This window comes from Carassius auratus, chromosome 19 (assembly GCF_003368295.1).
Source record: "Carassius auratus strain Wakin chromosome 19, ASM336829v1, whole genome shotgun sequence".
Lineage (NCBI taxonomy): Eukaryota > Metazoa > Chordata > Actinopteri > Cypriniformes > Cyprinidae > Carassius > Carassius auratus.
The window spans coordinates 27,085,880-27,104,094 of record NC_039261.1 but is presented as its reverse complement, the minus strand read 5'-3'; the positions used below and the strand labels follow the sequence as shown (position 1 = coordinate 27,104,094).

Genomic DNA, 18,215 nt, shown 5'->3' with positions numbered 1-18,215 from the left:
CTGTACTGCCATCTAGTGGCATCTCTGCAAATTCATGTAGTCTACCATTTTTATATTATAGACTAATAATCTAGTTAATAGAGTAATACTTGCTTTAAAGGCTACGAAACAAATATTGAACAATTCCACTATTATTATACTATATGAGATTCATACGCTGAGGTTTACACGTTGTGAGTAGAAGTTGTAATAATAGAAACACACTTGGCCTCGTTGTAATAAGAATAGACTACAATACCCAGTGCGCAATGCGCGAAGTGTACGGTTGCTAAGCAATGCATTCAGACGAATATGGACGCTTCCGAGACGCTAACAGATGAACTTACTTCACCAGGTGAAATAACACTTTCTATGCGTTAATTCGACTCAGAAACGATGTGTTTTGACAAATACTTCATGTTCACGCAGTTCTTGTGCAATTTTAACAAAATCTAAACGTTTTAACTGTAGGTCATCATCATCCGTAAACAAACTTGACATCTGTTTGTCCAACAAACAATTACTGTCGCGTTGAGAAATATAAAATGTTAATTGATTAATACTTATTATCACATTCATCTTATATATTTTCTAATTTGTGTGTCAAATGCTTAATGAATTCATATGAAGCTCCTGATTTAATGGAGTTTTTATTTCAGAGCAGACAGTGGGGGTTGAGGAGTGTGATGGAAACCCTGAGGAAGAGCAGAAGAAATCGATCCCAGATGACATGCATTACAGCTATGAGGAACTGTGCTCCAAACCCTTCATCACTGCAGACTCCAACATCCCACAGAACCTGCTGCACCTCTCGTATCCGCAGCAGATGACATAAATATATGAACAAAATGCATACTATATATTACTTCATGTGATGTTGAAGATGAATTTCCAGCAGACATTACTTCTGTCTTCAGTGTCACATGATTCTCCAAAAATCATATGCTGATTCATGAATCATTTTCAATGTTGAAAACAGTTTTTCTTGTGGGAACCGTGATACACATTCAAAAGTATAAAAATATTTAAAAAATAATATTCAGTTAGGACACAATAAATTAATCAAAAGTGACATTAAATACATTAATGACAAAGTAAAGACATTTATCATGTTACAAAAGATTTGTATTTCAAATAAATGCTGTTCATTCACTTTCTATTCATTAAAGAATCCTGAAAATGTGTAAAGGTTTCCACAAAAATATTAAGCAACAAAAACTGTTTTCAACAATGATAATAATAAGAACCATTATTAATAATTTCAGAAGGATCATGTAACACTGCAGACTAGATTAATGGCTGCTAAAAATTCAGCTCTGCCATCACAGGAATAAATTACATTTTAAAATAAATAAAAGATAAAGCAGGTATTTTAAATTAAAGCAATAGTTTACAATATGACCGTTTTTGATCAAATAAATGCAGTCCTGGTGAGCGTAAGAGACTTTTTCAAAAACATATAAAATGCAGTTATTACAAACATATGACCTGTAGTAGTTTGTTGCCCTGTGAAGGGTGGAGGATTCATGAATATCTGCTTATTTCATTTGATCCTTAAACTGAGCCCAGACATTCATTTGGCTATGACTGTGGTCGGAGAGGAAACCTACAGCTGTTGGATGAGCATACGTTGACCTTCATAGCTGGGAATCTGCTTATCCTATTGGATATGCACACCAAAAAACAGCATTACATCCGCTCTAGCAGCGGGGGAGGAATCGGAGCCATTATGGTATATTAATACTGTTATTTAGATGGCTATATATGTGAATGATAACTGCAAGGGCAAATTAAAATATCAACAGCAACAGAAAAAAATGGCCTGATACATGAGTGTATGAGCGACATGAGGAAGGTTGTAGCACTTATCAGGCTTTGTGGACCTGTTCACCTAATATAAGAACTAAAATATAATTTCTCTCTTCAAAGACTCATCCAAGTAAGCAGTATCTTGCAGTGGCAGAGAAAGGCCATCAGCCCAACATCATCATATATGAGTATCCATCCCTGCGGCCTTACAGGATCCTCAGAGGTAGGACATCAGAGGCAGCTCAGATACAAGGCCTACAACAGCATTACTCAAATATAAACAGGAAATGGTTTGAGATAGAAGCATACAAGCATCATTTTAGTGTGTTTGTGTTTAACTCGAAGGTGGCACAGGCTGTGAATACAGCTTTGTGGATTTTAATCGGGATGGCTCTTTACTGGCCAGCGTGGGTGGAGCTCCAGACTACATGCTAACGCTGTGGGACTGGAAGCAGGAACAGGTGACACTGTGCAATAAAGCTTTCTCGCAGGATGTCTACAGGGTCACCTTTTCACCCGACAGTGTTGGACAGCTCACTACATCTGGCACTGGGCACATTAGGTTTGAAATGCAGTCATTTTTTCGCTTATGTATTTGCATTTAATAACTTTACATTTTTTTATGAAAACATATTTTTTCTATATTAAGGTTGGAAGGTTTGGGGTCAGTAAGATTTTTCTTCTTTTTTTTTTTTTTTAGAAATTAATAATTTTAGAAACATTCATGGTTTTTGTAAAAAATATTTATTTCAAGGAAATGTTTGTTAATCGTCATCAAAAAAAAAATGTCAGGTTTCCACAAAAATGTTAAGCTGCACAACTGTTTTCAACATTCATGTTTCTTGAGCACTAAATCAGTATATTATTAGAATGATTTCCGAAGGATCATGTGACAGGCGTTATATGGATGCTGAAATTTCAGCTTTGCCATATTCACAAGAAAAAAATTACATTTGAAAACATATTCAAGTAGAAAACAGTTATGTAATAATATTTCCACAGTATTACACTTTGATCAAATAAATGTATCCTTTCAAAAACATTATCAAATCTTACAGACCCTTGTGAATGTTAGTGTATACATGTGTTGATAGAGGTTTTTTTTTTCAGATTCTGGAAAATGGCTAATACATTTACTGGTTTAAAGTTGCAAGGGTTGCTGGGAAGTTTTGGAAAAACGACAGTTACAGATATAGAAGGATATGTGGAGCTTCCTGATGGAAAGGTTCAACGGCTTATTATTTTCCATGTTTACACAAACAAATCTACACACTTTTTAAATGAACAAGTTCTTGAAGTGAATTCTCCGTCTCTCAGGTTGTGTCAGGATCAGAGTGGGGTAACATGCTGCTTTGGGAGGGGGGTCTGATAAAGGTGGAATTATGCCGTAAAGGTGGACGCACTTGTCATAGCGGCCCCATTTACCAGTTTAACCTGGATGAGGGAGAACTAATGAGCATAGGATCTGATGGAGCAGTCAGAGTAAGTGAGACCGTGCTACTTCACTGATTGTTGCTATTGCTAAAAAGTATAATCTTATTTGAGGCAAATGATGAGGATGTTTTGTTTTGGAAAGTTTTAAAAGCGAGTTCTCTATCATTTTCTCAGAGCTGGAACCTGGAGACCATAGACACGGCAGATGCAGTTGATGACAGCGGTCTGTTTGAGATTGAACCCATGAATGAGATAATAATCGGCCGTAATGTCAGTTTACATTCTATGGTCAAGAGCTCAATCCCAGAAACCTCCATCTGGTTTGCTCAGGTGTGCAATTTATTTTTATTTTTATTTTATATAGAACTTGCTTTTTATTTATTTTTTGTCAATATTTCAAAGCAACTATAAGGCCCAGTCTGAATATTTTGTGTGTTTTTTATTTTAACAGGACTCTAATGGCTGTATTTGGAAATTGGATCTCTCATTCTCCAACATTGTGAGTCATGTTAAACAGTTGCTTAATCTTTTTTATTTTTTACCATGGTAGGTTCGATAAGATTTTTTTCTGTTTTGCAGACCCAAGATCCAGAGTGTCTCTTCTCATTTCATGCTGGTGCCATTCAGGGCATGGATGTTTCTGAAAAGAGCCATCTCATGGCCACTACAGCCTTGGACTGTAAGGAAGATTGAACCCTGACCAAACATGCACCCACATACACAGACCAATGATGTGCTTTATGTGAACATTGACAAATACCTTTTTATCTTACCCAGCCTCAGTCAGGGTGTTTGACTTTCTTTCAAAGAAAGAGCTCACGATATGCCGCTTCAAACAAGGAGGGACAACACTCACATGGGCTTCAGACATGGTAATGTAAATCAGTATCAAATAAAATAAACAAAAACATGCAAAATGTTGCTTTGGTAACCAACTAAAATAAATAGTTAAAGTACTAAAATTAATGAAACTAATACTGAAATAAAAACAGAGCAGTACAGAATTTTTTTTAAACAATAATAAAAATGTCAAAAGCAGATAACAACATTTCCAGAATTGAAACGAAAAATGAAAACAATTAAAATATAAAAATAAAATCGAACTCAAAACATTAATTGAATTGAATGCTATAGTAATAATAATAATAATAATAATATTACATATGCCAAAGTCAATTTGGGCACCATAACATTATAATGTACAGTTTCAAAATATAAATTTTGGAGATTTGCTAAAGATTACATTTAATAGTGTTATTAAGTAAAAAAAAAATATATATATTTTTTTAAGTAATTCAATATAACATTTTTATTGTTTTTTGAGATTAACTTTAAGTCAGAGCAATTTAAATGTAAAAAATCTGACCAAATAAAAATAGATATCAAATCAAACCATCGATCATTATTATTATTCGAATAATATCGAATGATGACCAGTATGGTACCAATTTTTGATGCATCCCTGTGTGCTCATATTGTTTGTCTGTGCAGGTGAACACTGCCGGGGGTCTGCTGGTTGTGGGTTTTGAAGACGGCGTTGTACGTCTCTTGGAGCTGTATAACACTCAGAGTCTGCACACGGTTGCAGGACGCACACGCTCTGGAGATGCTGAACTCCGCCTGAGACAAGCTCTCAAGCCCCACAATGCACCTGTGACCGCCATCGCCTACGAGAGAACTGGAAAGATCATGGCTACTGGGGTAGGGGCTGAGTGAGTGAGAATGATTTGTGTCTCTATATTCTGTTGTGTTAACATGATTTACATTATTTTGCACTCTCTCTTTTTAAGAGCGCAGACAGCACTGTTTTCTTCTTCACGGTGGGGGAAAGATACACACCAATAGGGTTTGTTACAGTCCCAGGTCCTGTGCAAGGTCTGGAGTGGTCACCTCAGTCACATGTGAGTGATGATTGGTAGCAGTGAAGCTTGCTTAGTTTCATGTGGTGACCATATCCTAAGTGATTTCTTGACACTGAAGATTTGTGCATTCGTTTAAAGGAGAAAAACACTCTGCTGATCTTCTGTCGAAATGGTCATGTGGTGGAAGTTCAGTGTCCTGATCCCGGAGCTCAGACTGGTGGAAACACCTTTCAACTCTCAGATCTTCCCACAATGCATTTCTGCTTCAGCAGCATCAAGTCCCGAATTAAGGTTAAGCCCTGACTCTCTCTTTGACGTTCTCTCTCTGTTTCTCCTAAAGTGTATTATTTCAAAATAAAACCTTTTAAAAATAATATTTAACTTTTATGGGTTTTTTTTAAAATGATTCTACTTATTGGCTTTTATATGAATAAAAGTGATTCTTAATATCAACTGTGAAGATACACACACAATTTACTATATTGCTAAATGATCTGCTGCTGAATGCATGTGTGTTTGCAGAGAGATGCAGAGGTAGCACTCAGGCAGGCCAGAAAAGAGGAGAAGAAGAAAGAGAGGGAAAGACGCTTGAAGAAATTAAAGGAGCAGAAGCCAGATGCCACAGAGGAGGAACTACAGGAGGAAGAGAAAGAAGAGGATGAGAAGGAAGAGGAACTGCCGCCTCTTTACATTCCATCTCCTCCCAGTCCTCTACACTGCGGCTTTTACTCAACACCAGGGTCATTCTGGCTTTCTATGGTACATACATATTCACACAGACATGCATTACCGTATTTTCCGGACTATAAGTCCAACTTTTTTCATAGTTTGGCTGGTCCTGCGACTTATAGTCAGGTGCAACTTATTTATCATAATTAATTTGACATGAACCAAGAGAAATCAACTAATAGACATAAACCAATAGAGAAAACATTACCGTCTACAGTCGCGAGAGGGCGCTCCATGCTGCTCATTGCTCCTGTGGTCTACACTGAAAACATAGAGCGCCCTCTCGCGGCTGTAGACGGTAATGTTTTCTCTTTGTTCTTGGTTCTAAATAAATGTAGTGTAACTTGTTGTGCAGAACATGTGTCACTGTAATGCCTCCCTCTTTCTCTCTCAGGGTGGCTATGACTCAGGGTATTTGTACCACTGTAAGTTCTCTGAACAGCAGAGCGATCCATTAGAGAGGACAGATGAGCCCTTTTCCTTCATACCTGTGCATGATGCAGACAAAAACCCCATTCTCACCATCACTTTCAAGTGAGGTTCTTCTGACTCTACACTAGTAGCCTAGGATTGAGCATTAATGATTATATTCCTGATTTGATTTTATTTCAGCTTTGAGTCAATATTGTAGTTGATAATTACCTAATAATTAATTCCTTACTCTTCTTGTCTTCAGTTCGAGCAGGCAGTTGTTGTTATGTGGCATGAAGGATGGCAGTATTCGGGTGTACCCTGTACAGGCCTCGGACCATCAGCTCAGCTCCATGCAGGTGTACTGGGCCCTCAGCGTCCATGACAACCACTACGGCCATGTGCGCCACGTCCGCTTCAGCTTTGATGACACATTTGTCCTGACTGCAGGAGAGGATGGCAACATCTTCTCTTTCAGCTGCTTGCCAGAGGAGGAGCTCCAGAAAGCCATGCTCAAACATGCCAAAGTGCCCTCTCCACGGGTCAGTGCATGTGTTCATTTCCAGAGGGCAGTTGTCTACTTGTGTGTTTCAACTCTACCGTCTTACTCTGTCATGAAAACAGGTTGGGCTGGAGACGGAGAAAGCGGTTCAGGACATAGAGGATCCTTCCGCGTACAGGTGACTATGTGCATTTGAATAAAACAAGTAATAAGGGTCAAAGCGAGTGCCTTTCTATTTTGTGTCAACAGAGGTACTGCATAAGGGCTTTCAATAAAAATTTTTTTTTTTTACATAATTTTATACAGAACATAGAACATTGTAAATATTAATATTTTGATAGACCTGTATACATCTGATTATGCATCTTAATCATCATGTTACATTATAGATAACAGTGTGGTTTAACTATCAGTTTCATTTTGTGGGCCAAAAGTTTGGCCCTGAATAGTGTCATACCGTATTTTGCGGACTATAAGTCGCACTTTTTTTCATAGTTTGGCTGGTCCTGCGATTTATAGTCCGGTGCGACTTATTTATCAAAATTAATTTGACGTGAACCAAGAGAAATGAACTAAGAGACCTGAACCAAGAGAAAATGTCTCCAGCCGCGAGAGGGCGCTCCATGCTGCTCTTTGCTCCTGTAGTCTACACTGAACACATAGAGCGCCCTCTCGCGGTTGTAGACGGTAATGTTTTCTCTTAGTTCTTGGTTCTAAATAAATGCGACTTATAGTCCAGTGCGACTTATATATGTTTTTTTCCTCATCATGATGTATTTTTGGACTGATGCGACTTATACTCAGGTGCGATTTATAGTCCGAAAAACATGGTATTTATTTAAGTTGTTTGTTTACGAAGAGCTAATTTGCAAAAACAGACAACTCCGTTTTTAACAATTTTCAAAAATCATGTTTTTTCATTGTGCATTCCAGTTAATCTCGATCAAACTGCAGTTAGGTTATTTTGATTCTTTTTTTTTTTTTTTTTTTGCAAATTAACTCTTCATATATAAAAATAAATAATGATCACAGCAATAAAAACTTTCTCAAGATTCAAGAACATATTAATCTTAAGAAAAGAGTCTCATTTACAAGATTTTTTTTTTTTTTTACATTAAATGCACTTAAATATGGGATTAAACATATCACATAATATAATAATATGAATATGAAAAAGTAGATAAATATAATAAATATAAAAAATCAGATTTAAAAAATCTCACTGTTCTTGATTTTAATTCAAATAAATTGTACAATAAACAATAAACAGTTTAACTAATTAAGCATTTACAAATCGAAAACTTATATTTCCTAAATATGAATACATTGTGATTTTAAGCTATGAGCAGGAGAAAGAAAGACAAAAACAGTATTTAATTTCAGTTAATTACAAAAACAAGAAAAGCTATATATTTTTATCCATCACATCATACAGCTTCAGAAACACTTTTTTTTTTTTGCATTTTTATTATAATGCATAGCCGGAGCTTGTCTATTTATCATAAGTATGTGTGTGTGTGTGCAGCATAGAAACAGCTAAACAGAAGCTGGAGCTGGACCGCATGCATAAGAATGCAGAACAGAGGAAACAGGAGCGGCGTAAGAGGCTGGCGGAACTGCAGAGTCGATTTCAAGCTTTACTGGAGCAGAACCAGGGTCTTCCTGAACACATCCGCCTCCATCGCTCGGTGCATAGATCTCACACCTCCTCGTTCACTCACCGTTCTCAGTGTAATGATTATACAGACACAATGATCTTACATAATGTTTTATGGGTGCTTGTAGGAGTTTGAACTGGACCCGAGCTTCCGTGAAGAGACTGAAAGACAGACAGAAGAGAGAATGATGGAAGTCAGGAAAGAACTGGCCTGGGAGGAGGAGAGATACCGCATCGGTCTTAACAAACTACAGTCAATGTACTATATCTCCATCCAGAGCTACTTTTCTCCATTCTTTTTCTGTTACACATTTTTTCTTCTTCTCTAAAGAACAACTGCTTTTCTTGAAGTTTCATTCACTACCAGTCAAAAGTTTTTGAACTATAAGATTTTTATATATTTTTTTTAAAGAATTTTCTTTTGTTACCAAACCTGCATTTATCTGATCCAAAATATAGCAAAATAATATATTTTAAAATGTAATTTATTCTTGTGATCAAGACATTGTTTTCAGCATCATTACTTCAGTTTCCAGTGTAACATGATCCTTCAGAAATAATTCATATGCTATGTTGCTGTTCAAGAAACATTTATTATTATTATAATTATTATTACCAATGTTTAAAACAGTTTTTTCATGATTCTTTGATGAAAAGAAAGATCCATGGGGGGGGGGGGTATTATAGAAATGAATACTTTTATTTAGCAAGGATGCTTTAAATTAATTAAAAGTGATGATAAAGTAATCATAAAATAAATAATAATAAAATAGATGATTTTTGAGTAGCAAATCAGAATATTACAATGATTTCTGAAGGATCATGTGACTAGAGAAATTATGCTAAAAATTCAGCTTTGAAATCACAGGAATAAAGTACATTTTAAACTATATTCAAATAGAAAACCGTTATTTCAAATAGTACAACTATTTCAAAATGGGACTGTTCTTGTTGTGTTTGGATCATATAACTGCAGGCTTGGTGAGCAGAAGAGACTTCTTTAAAAAACATACAAAATCTTACTGTTCAAACACTTTTGACTGGTAGTGCTTATATATATATATATATATATATATATATATATATATATATATATATATATATATATATTTATATATATATGTTAAAAAAATGTACTCGCCTTAATGTTGTACCAAACTTGTTTGACTTACTTTCTTCAGAGGAACAAAAAACAAGATATTTTTAGGAATGTTTCATCCTTTTTTGTCCATACAATAAAAGTCAGTGAGGTCCAAAACAACATGACGTAAAGTAAATAAAAAAAAAGTAATATTGTTTTTAAATGAAATGAGTGACCTATATACAGTATTTAAATGTTTCTCATAAACCTTATAAGGAAAATTTTAAGTAGATACAAATTAAGCTATTGTAATATAGGTCTATAAAAACAAATACTACAAAATACTACTCAAAGCCTGTTTTTGTAAATCTCAATTTGCAGATTTAATTTATTGTCATTGAATTGTGGGAAGAAACGATTGAGCATCACTGCTCTTCTATTGCTGTTGTCTCTGTAGGTTCTGGGAGTCAGTGGTGGAGGACACGATCACGGTCCATGCGTTTAAGAGTGGACATAAGGTTTCTAACTACAGGCTGCGGGCTCTGTCTGCCATACAGATGCACCTGCACCAGCATGGCACAGCGCCATCTCAGAGCGGACACATGGAACAGGATCACTGGCAGAGCAAAGCACAGCCTGGCAAAGAAGCCAGCAACATTTCATGTGAGACAGGATTAGTGTGTTAAAAGAACATTTAGACTTGTGTGTGTGCAAAGTAGTCATGCTTCTCCTTCTCTCTAAGCAGTGCAGGATGAGCTGGTAACAGATCCGGTGATGCAGTCGGGAAGCATGCAGGCAGGGTCTCGTAAACTGGCCAGCAGAGAGGCGGAGAAACTCCGGAAAGCTGCCGAGAAGGCAGAGAAAGCCCGAGCCATGATAGAGAAGAGGAAAAAAGAGTGGGCAGAACTGTAAGTACCAGTGTGTGTGTATCTTTCTGTCTGTTTATATGTGTATGTGTGTGTAACATTGTTAATGCTTCCTCAGCTATTCCTCTAAGCCTAGTGAGGACTATGAAGACCCTAAGGATGTGGAAGCGATCCGATTGGCTAAGGAGAAAATGGGCGACTTTAAACTGAAGTCAGCAAAAGACTTTACTGTTCCCGAGCACCTGCGGATGAACGTGGAGAAGAAGAGACTGCAGTTAGTCGAACTGGAAAAAAAGGTGAACGATACAAATGTATCACCAAATATGAGGCTTTCCATAACAAAGACGTAATACTGTATCAGAGTGAGTGAACAATATGACAGTATGATTGATGTTGCCATATGTGTTGATAAACTTTGATAATTTTTACTTTTTTCATATTTATTTTAATAATTGTTATTTTCATAAATCTTTTAATGTTTTTCAAAATAAAAGTCTACACTACCATTCAAAGGTTTAGAAGTGAGATTTTTATAGATTTTAAAAGATTTATTTAAATTAAAATACAGTTAAAACAGTAATATTCTAAAATATTATAACAATTTAAAATCAGCAGTTTTTATTTTAATATGTGAATGTAATTTTATCAACTTCAAACTTAGAGTACATTTTCTCCTTTTTTGCACATTTTTGTCAACAAAATTGTTGTTTTCATCAGCAGAAGAAAAAAGCATTTTAGTGAGATTACAATTTTTTGAAAATGATCAAAAAAATAAAATAAAAAAAAAATCATTCTGATTTGTTTTTTTTTTTTCGACAAATGAAGTAAAAAAAAGTGGATCCCATAACAATAATTGTCTATAATTGGTATGCAAAATCTTTATACCTCTTTTTGTGGCTTTTTAACTAAAATAAGCCGAGCTGTTATGATCTTTGCATGTGGTGATCTATGTACTTTTCTATATTTGACAGATCTTTGAAAAGAAGTCTGAGATGAACTCCCGTGTGATGGCTCTTAGGGACAGTAAGATGGAGATTGTGTCTCAGCTCCAGGCTCAGGTGGAGCAGTTACTGGAGGTCCAGCAGCACCTGCCACCTGAGAAGCGTTGTCCACTGCCAGCTGTACCCGTCTTAATGCCAGAAGAGATGCCAGAGAGGAAACACAGATACACCCGGGCCACCCTGGAGCGTTACGCCACTCTTAGGGACAAGATGGCTTCCACTGGCCTGGAAGAACAACAGGATGAGCAGAATATCCTGGAGCTGCTTGAACAAGAGGAGCAAGGCACACACACTGAGGCTCAGGACACACACATTGAGAACGAAGATGAAGAAACGCACTCTCATAAGCAGGAAGAGGAGCTCACAGAGCTAGAAAAAGAGATGAGAGATATTGAGGAGTTCAGAAACCTGTGCCAGCAAGACCAGCTTCTTAAAAAGGTGAGTTTGGTGTGTTAGGAATCTCAAGGGGAATTTATTTATCATAGTCTTTTAAAACATCCTTCTTTCAATCCTTCTGCAGATGGAAGAGGCAGTGTGGCGCTTCGACGCCGAGTTGTGTGTGTTGCGTCACGAGAAGCAGGAGATGGATGTGTACATGAAACTTGCTGATCTGAGACATGTGACGCTTTTTGAGGAGCTGCTGCTTCTGAAGGAGTTTGAGAAGAGGGAGGACATACTACAGGAGCGACTGACCACCTATTTACAGGAAGAGGAAGAAATCAGGGTGCGAGTGGTTTCATTTGCACGTGTGTTTAGTGTATCCAGTACAGAAGAGTTTCACATTCAGCATTTTGTTTTGCAGACCAAGATGCACGAAAATAAGAAGCAGATGGAGCTGAAGAAGAGAGACATCCTGAGACTTCAAGGAAAGGAGAAAACAATCGCCGCCACTTTTCAAGCCTCACTGGGGGAGAACAACAAGTTTGAGGAATTCCTCACCAGAGTGTTTAAGAAAAAGATCAAGCGTACAAAGAAGAAAGAAACGCAGGGACGTGACGGTGAGCTGCAAGTGTTCTGTGTATTTTACAAAACCTTTCTAAAAGTCACATTTCCAAAACTATATTTTGCATAAAGGAAATGTGTTAAGATCCTTGGATTTTGTACTTTTTTAAATTAATTAATTTATATATATATATATATATATATATATATATATATATATATATATATATATATATATATATATATATATATATATATATATATATATATATATATATATATATTAGTGCTGTCAAAATTAGCGCGTTAACGCATTAGATTAATTTGAAATATTTAACGCGTTAAAATAAAATAACGCAATTAACGCGGTTGCAGTTTTTTTTATTTCCAGTTGTGGCCTATGTGTGTTCAACGTGCAAAGAAATATGGATAAGACCAAGGAAGGACTTTTAGACGGAAAGTTTCAGTATAAAACTCTGCCGGATTACTCTTCAGTCTGCCACAAGAAACATTATGACTGTATGACTGTAACAGTGCGTAAATCAGACCTTTCTGTAACGCTAACGTTAATAAGCTTAAACGAAAATAAAGAAATAATTGTGTAGCGGAGTATTTTTTGTACACAGTGCCGCGAACTGTCAATCACTCCTGTACGCGTGCATCACTGTCCTCCTCGCAGCTGCAGCAACTTGCGCTCTCTCTCTTCATCAAGCTTTAAAACAAAAAGGGGACAAAAATATCATATTGTCTTTGTGCATAGGCTATAGATTAATTAGATAAATTAATATCTAAATTTGTGCCTTGCCGTCTACGGCATTTTTTTAGAACTTCGAAAAAAGATGCTGCAGCCAATGAACAGCCAGCGGGGGCTGCAGGACGACTCAGCCTCCGCAGACAGTTTTTAATGTTTATCAGACAATAAATACTCAAGATTTTGCTTTAGTATAACTCACAACGAGTTTCACACACCTTCTCCGGCCACGTTGAGTTGTTGACACTTAACAGTGGGAAAAGCGATACATGCGCTATTCACTTGTATAACTTAAGGGTGAATGGGTAATGTAGTTTCTGCTCTGGGTGGGATGAATTAGGAAGCTTACATTGTGAAGGGCGCTCTGAAAATCGGCAGTGCAGGTAAAAGATTAAAACCTCTATTAAAACAGATGTCCAAATGAGCGTACCGGTACGCTACAAGCACGTTCTGGGCGCACGGAGAGGTGGCGGTACCCTCAAGAGCTATATTTGGAAGTGGCGGTACTGAGTACTGGTGCGTACCGGCCCACTTAAAGCACTGGCAATGACTATACTTTGGAATTTTTTTGCAGTCCACTTAGAATTCAACATGGAAATCATTTTTGTTTTTTATTGGCATTGATTGTTTTGAAATTCAAATGGTACTTACATGCCTGTGTTTTTATTTCTGTAATAAATATGGCTTTCAAGCCAACAGTTAATTTGGAGGATATTGATGGTTTATTGCAGGTATGTTGTTTACATGAGAAAATCTGTGTTACAAGTTAAACAAAAATTCCAATAAACAATCATATTTTGAATTAAAATAGTTTCTTTGTCTTGACTTTACATTAATTATTTACATTTTACATTTACATATCCAAAAAGTTTCAGTCTTTTAATTGCGATGGAACAGATTTTAAAAAATTGTGCGATTAATTAGTTAATTTTTTTTAATCGATTGACAGCACTAATATATATATATATATATATATATATATATATATATATATATATATATATATATATATATATATATAAATATATTTCAATATGATTAAGCAATTGTCATTACTGTCTGATATTTGTCTTCCTATTATTTTAAATGTTTGCAGTTAATAATAAACAGATTTTTTCTTCTTCATAAATTAGATACACATAAAATTAGACTCCATTTTTTAAAATGATTATTATTTATATCCTAGTATAGTTTTTATTATTTTGAATAAGCTTTTATTTAATATTTGTAGTTTTTGCTGTGCTTTTTTAAAATTAATTCATTATTTTTTTATTTATATGTATCTTTAAGATTCATTTATATTTTTGGTTAGCAAATGTAGTGCTTCTTAATTCTAATTAATTTAATTTTAATTAAAGTTTTTGTCTAATATTTATGTTTTAATCCAGCTTTATTTCAGTTAACAAAATGTTTATAAAAGGTTTAGTTTCATTCAAGTTTTTGTTCATTCAAATGTAATATTCGTTTTGTTGCTCCTTCCATCAGGTGCTGATGTGACGGAGGAGGAAGATGACAGCGATGAAGACTCTGATGAAGAATCAGACGGGGATAATGATGAGGATTATGATGACCCTGAGACTGGAGTTCCTCTGGATGACAGTGTGTGTCCACCAAGTAAGATCAACAACCAGCTCCTCAGAGAGCAAGTGTCTTCTTTACACCCTGTTGTTCACCTGTGCATTGCACGTAATATATAACATACATTATGTTATGCACAATACCATTCAAAAGTTTGTGACTGAAATTGGCATCAGATGTTCCCTTAAATTAATACTTTTATTAAGCAGGGACACATTAAACCATTCAAAAGTGATCGTAAAAAATATTTACAATGTAAAAAAATATTATAAATAAATACAATTCTTCAAAGAATCCTGAAAAAAAGTATCACAATTTATAAAAAAATAAAAACAGTTTTATACATTGATAATAGGAAGAAATGTTTCTTGAGAACCAATAAAACAGACACGTACTGTATATAAGTCATGAAATATATATGTCCTGTGTGTGTGTGTGTATCAGACTGTGATCCCGAGCTTTTAGAGAACACACTGAGGTTGCGTGAACATCGTCTGGATGTGGAGGAGCATCTGCAAGAGGAGATAAAAACGGTTGACGGTTTAAAGAAGGAGTATGACACACTGACCAAGAAAGTGAGAGAAATTGTTCTTTCCACTCCTCTCTCCGTTCTTTCCAAACAGCCTAAAGAGACAGTACCTTTGTTTTCGTAGGAGAAGATTGTGCAGAACAATCGTAAAGCAGCAGAGGGTGATCTGGAGCTCATTAACCGTGAAAAGCAGCAGAAGCTGAATGAAGTGGATGTCGTGGTGCCCCTCAGACTGCATCAGGTGGGAACATAATTACGTGCTGATTATCTTTTGTGTTATATTGTGCAATTAACATCCAGTATCAAGTCTCTGTCTCTTTCTCTCTGTTTGAGCAGATTGAATATGTGAATAATGGTCTATTACCGGGTAAGCTTGACTCAGCATTAGTCCTGAACACAGCTGATCTACAACATCTGGAGAAGCGCATTAAAGAGCTGCAGCAGGAGAAGACTGAACAGCGAGAGCTCTATAAACACGCCAAGCAACAACACGTACAGCTCAGACATGACCTTAAAGACATGGAGGCCAAAATAAAGGGTCCGAGACTATTTCAAATCACACACCTGCTGCTAGTTGTAAAATGCAGCTGTAAAAAATACTATAACCTGTTACTTTCACATTGAGGGATGAGATTATATTTCCTTAAACTTGAGTTTCAGTGGATGAAGTGTTACATGAAATATATTTCTTTGCAGTGTCGGAGGTACGTTGCGAGCAGCTGATGCTCAAGAAGTTCGGAGAGCTGGTTGATCTTGAAGTTCTGCAGACTCTGTCAGGAAACAGGAGAGTAGAGGAGATGAGACAGGAGATCAGAGAGCACGACACCAAATACACTAAGGAGCTCAAACACTGGGAGGTACAGTGACACTTAGCCTACCTTTGCCTTACACTACCATTTAAAAGGTTTGAAATGCTTTTGAAAAAATTATCTTATCAAAAATGCAATAAAACAGTAATGAAATACAGCAGTGAAATATTATTATTATGATATTATTATCATCATCTTTAACTGTCTTCTTTTTTAACCCATAATGTCTCCTAAAAACACAAAAAATCGAGGTTTGATTTAGTTGTTCTAAAGGTGTTAAAAATTACTGTTTATAAGGCTCAATATATATATTAAAATGGAATTTATTTCTGTAATGGTAAACTGAATTTTAGGCAGTCATTACTCCAGTCTACAGAGTCATATGAAATCATTCTGATACACTCATTTGATGCTCAAGAAAAATTTATTACTGGTGATTTTTTTTTTTTTTTCACTTTTCTTTGGTATTTCAGTATTCAGTGAATTTAAAGTTTAAAAGAACATCGTTTATTTTAAACAGAAATCTTGTGTAATATTATAAATATCTTTCCTGTCACTTTTGATCATTTTAAGTCTTGCTGAATTAAAGTATTACTTTCTTAGCAGACTTAATATGTGAATAATGATCTATTGTCACGTGAACTTCTAAACACTCATATATGTAATTAAACCAATTATGATGTTAAATTGAACAATCTAGAGGAATTTTTCATGATCATGTGTTTACCAGGCAAAAGTTATAGAAGCAAGAGAGGCACTGACAGAAATCACGAAACAAAACACAGAGAGACTACGTAAAATGAACAGCCTGCTCAGCCAGAAAAAAGCATTGGATGAACAACTTAATGCCAGACAGCAGAAGACGGTATTTTCATTCACTATACACATTTGATCAATTTCTTTATTGAATTCTTCACACATTTGTTGTTAATGAAGTCATGCTTCTGACATGATTTAGTTTACTCAATTCCAGTTTGAAAAACCATCTTGAACGGCTGCAATATTTACTGCAGTTTACTGCAGTGAATGTACAGTGTATGCAGGACACTCCTCAGACATTCAAAACGTGTGTGTGTTTGTTTGTTTAAGGTGGGTCAGTTCCGAGGCCGTCTGGTTGAGAAACAGGAATTGCAGAGGCTGCAGCAGCTGATAGCAGCTCAAACACAGGACATCGAAGCTCTCAGTGATGAGATCCGTGCTCTTTCATGCAAAGATGGCCATGTTCTCCCTCCGCTCGAACCTGTCCTGCCTCCCATTCCTACCCTGCCACACAAACACACAGCAAGCAATTCTGGTGTACACAGGAAACTTAACCTCAGCAGCAAAGCTGTGAAATAGATCCACACACACACTTTTACCCTAAGTGCAAAATCAGCACGTTAGCACACAGACCTCAATCTATCAGTCTGTTCCTGTAGACATGTACGACAGGCTAAAAATGCAATTGTCTAATTGTAATAAATTCTTTCCTTGGTGATTTTAATGTGTGATATGTCTCCTTCTTGGGGGTTCCTATTTAGAAAATGCTCTGTAACCTTGGGGATTTTTCCCATTATTTTATCATCTTGATAAGGCAAGTGTCAAATCTAGAAAGATTGCAATTAAAGTGCACACATTTATGTTCTGAGAGTGTGACAAAGAGCTTTTAGGCCTGAAATATCACCTGTGGTGAGAACATAAATGTCAATTTATACTGAATAAACAAGCTTTCCATTGATGTATGTTTTTTTAGGATAAAGGAAAATATTAGGCAGAGGTAAAACTATTTGAAAATCTTGAATCTACTGGTGCAAAAAAAAAAAAAAAAAAAAAAAAATCTAAATATTGAGAAAATCCATCATTTCGACTAATACAATGTGTTGTTGGCTGTTGCTATAAATATACCCATGCTACTCATGACTGGTCTTGTGGTCCAGCATCACAAATAGCCCAATTTTTCTACTTTTGGAGCTGTGCTGTGAAAACTTTCTTTTCAAGCTTCAAATCTAGAATGTGAAAGCAATACTCAAGCATATAATAGAAATATAAAAAGAAACATCTGTATATAAGCAGTTAGAATGTGACAACATTGTGCTGTAGTTTGACATGATATATGTAAAAGACTTCATTTACATTCATTATATGTGTGCTTTTTGTGAAATTATATTATATAAAAGAGACTCCTGACCTACTTAAGTAAACTAAGTAAAATTATAACAAGTAAAAAGGTGAACAGACAAGTAAAAATTTGATAAAAAGTTAAATATGACAACATAATTGAATATTATTAAAATAA

The 18,215-nt window shown here is 35.7% G+C and overlaps 1 protein-coding gene across 2 annotated transcripts; it reads left to right on the top strand.

Moving 5' to 3' along the window:
• The first annotated feature begins 267 nt into the window (after positions 1-267).
• cfap44 (cilia and flagella associated protein 44) lies at positions 268-17,417 on the top strand. Of its 2 annotated transcripts, none has more exons than XM_026289864.1 (33): positions 268-334; positions 639-792; positions 1,549-1,711; positions 1,909-2,011; positions 2,134-2,350; positions 2,899-3,013; positions 3,106-3,270; positions 3,397-3,552; positions 3,674-3,721; positions 3,802-3,901; positions 4,000-4,094; positions 4,714-4,923; positions 5,013-5,123; positions 5,223-5,375; positions 5,607-5,843; positions 6,208-6,347; positions 6,490-6,766; positions 6,849-6,904; positions 8,252-8,414; positions 8,512-8,642; positions 9,922-10,127; positions 10,210-10,372; positions 10,449-10,626; positions 11,302-11,769; positions 11,852-12,055; positions 12,134-12,329; positions 14,510-14,638; positions 15,047-15,177; positions 15,256-15,372; positions 15,468-15,669; positions 15,828-15,988; positions 16,671-16,805; positions 17,030-17,417. In XM_026289864.1, the coding sequence occupies exons 1-33, from the start codon at positions 292-294 to the stop codon at positions 17,276-17,278; spliced, it is 5,376 nt and encodes a 1,791-aa protein (XP_026145649.1). In that variant the 5' UTR covers positions 268-291; the 3' UTR covers positions 17,279-17,417. The 2 variants fall into 2 exon arrangements, with proteins under 2 accessions (XP_026145649.1, XP_026145650.1); XM_026289865.1 differs by having other exon boundaries at positions 278-334; positions 644-792.
• The last annotated feature ends 798 nt before the right edge of the window (positions 17,418-18,215 follow it).

Coding starts and splice junctions, on each gene's coding strand:
- cfap44 (XM_026289864.1), top strand. CDS start 292: ATGGACGCTTCCGAGACGCTAACAGATGAACTTACTTCACCAG. Junction 15,178..15,255: donor ATGACACACTGACCAAGAAA/GTGAGAGAAATT, acceptor TTGTTTTCGTAG/GAGAAGATTGTGCAGAACAA. Junction 15,373..15,467: donor TGCCCCTCAGACTGCATCAG/GTGGGAACATAA, acceptor CTGTTTGAGCAG/ATTGAATATGTGAATAATGG.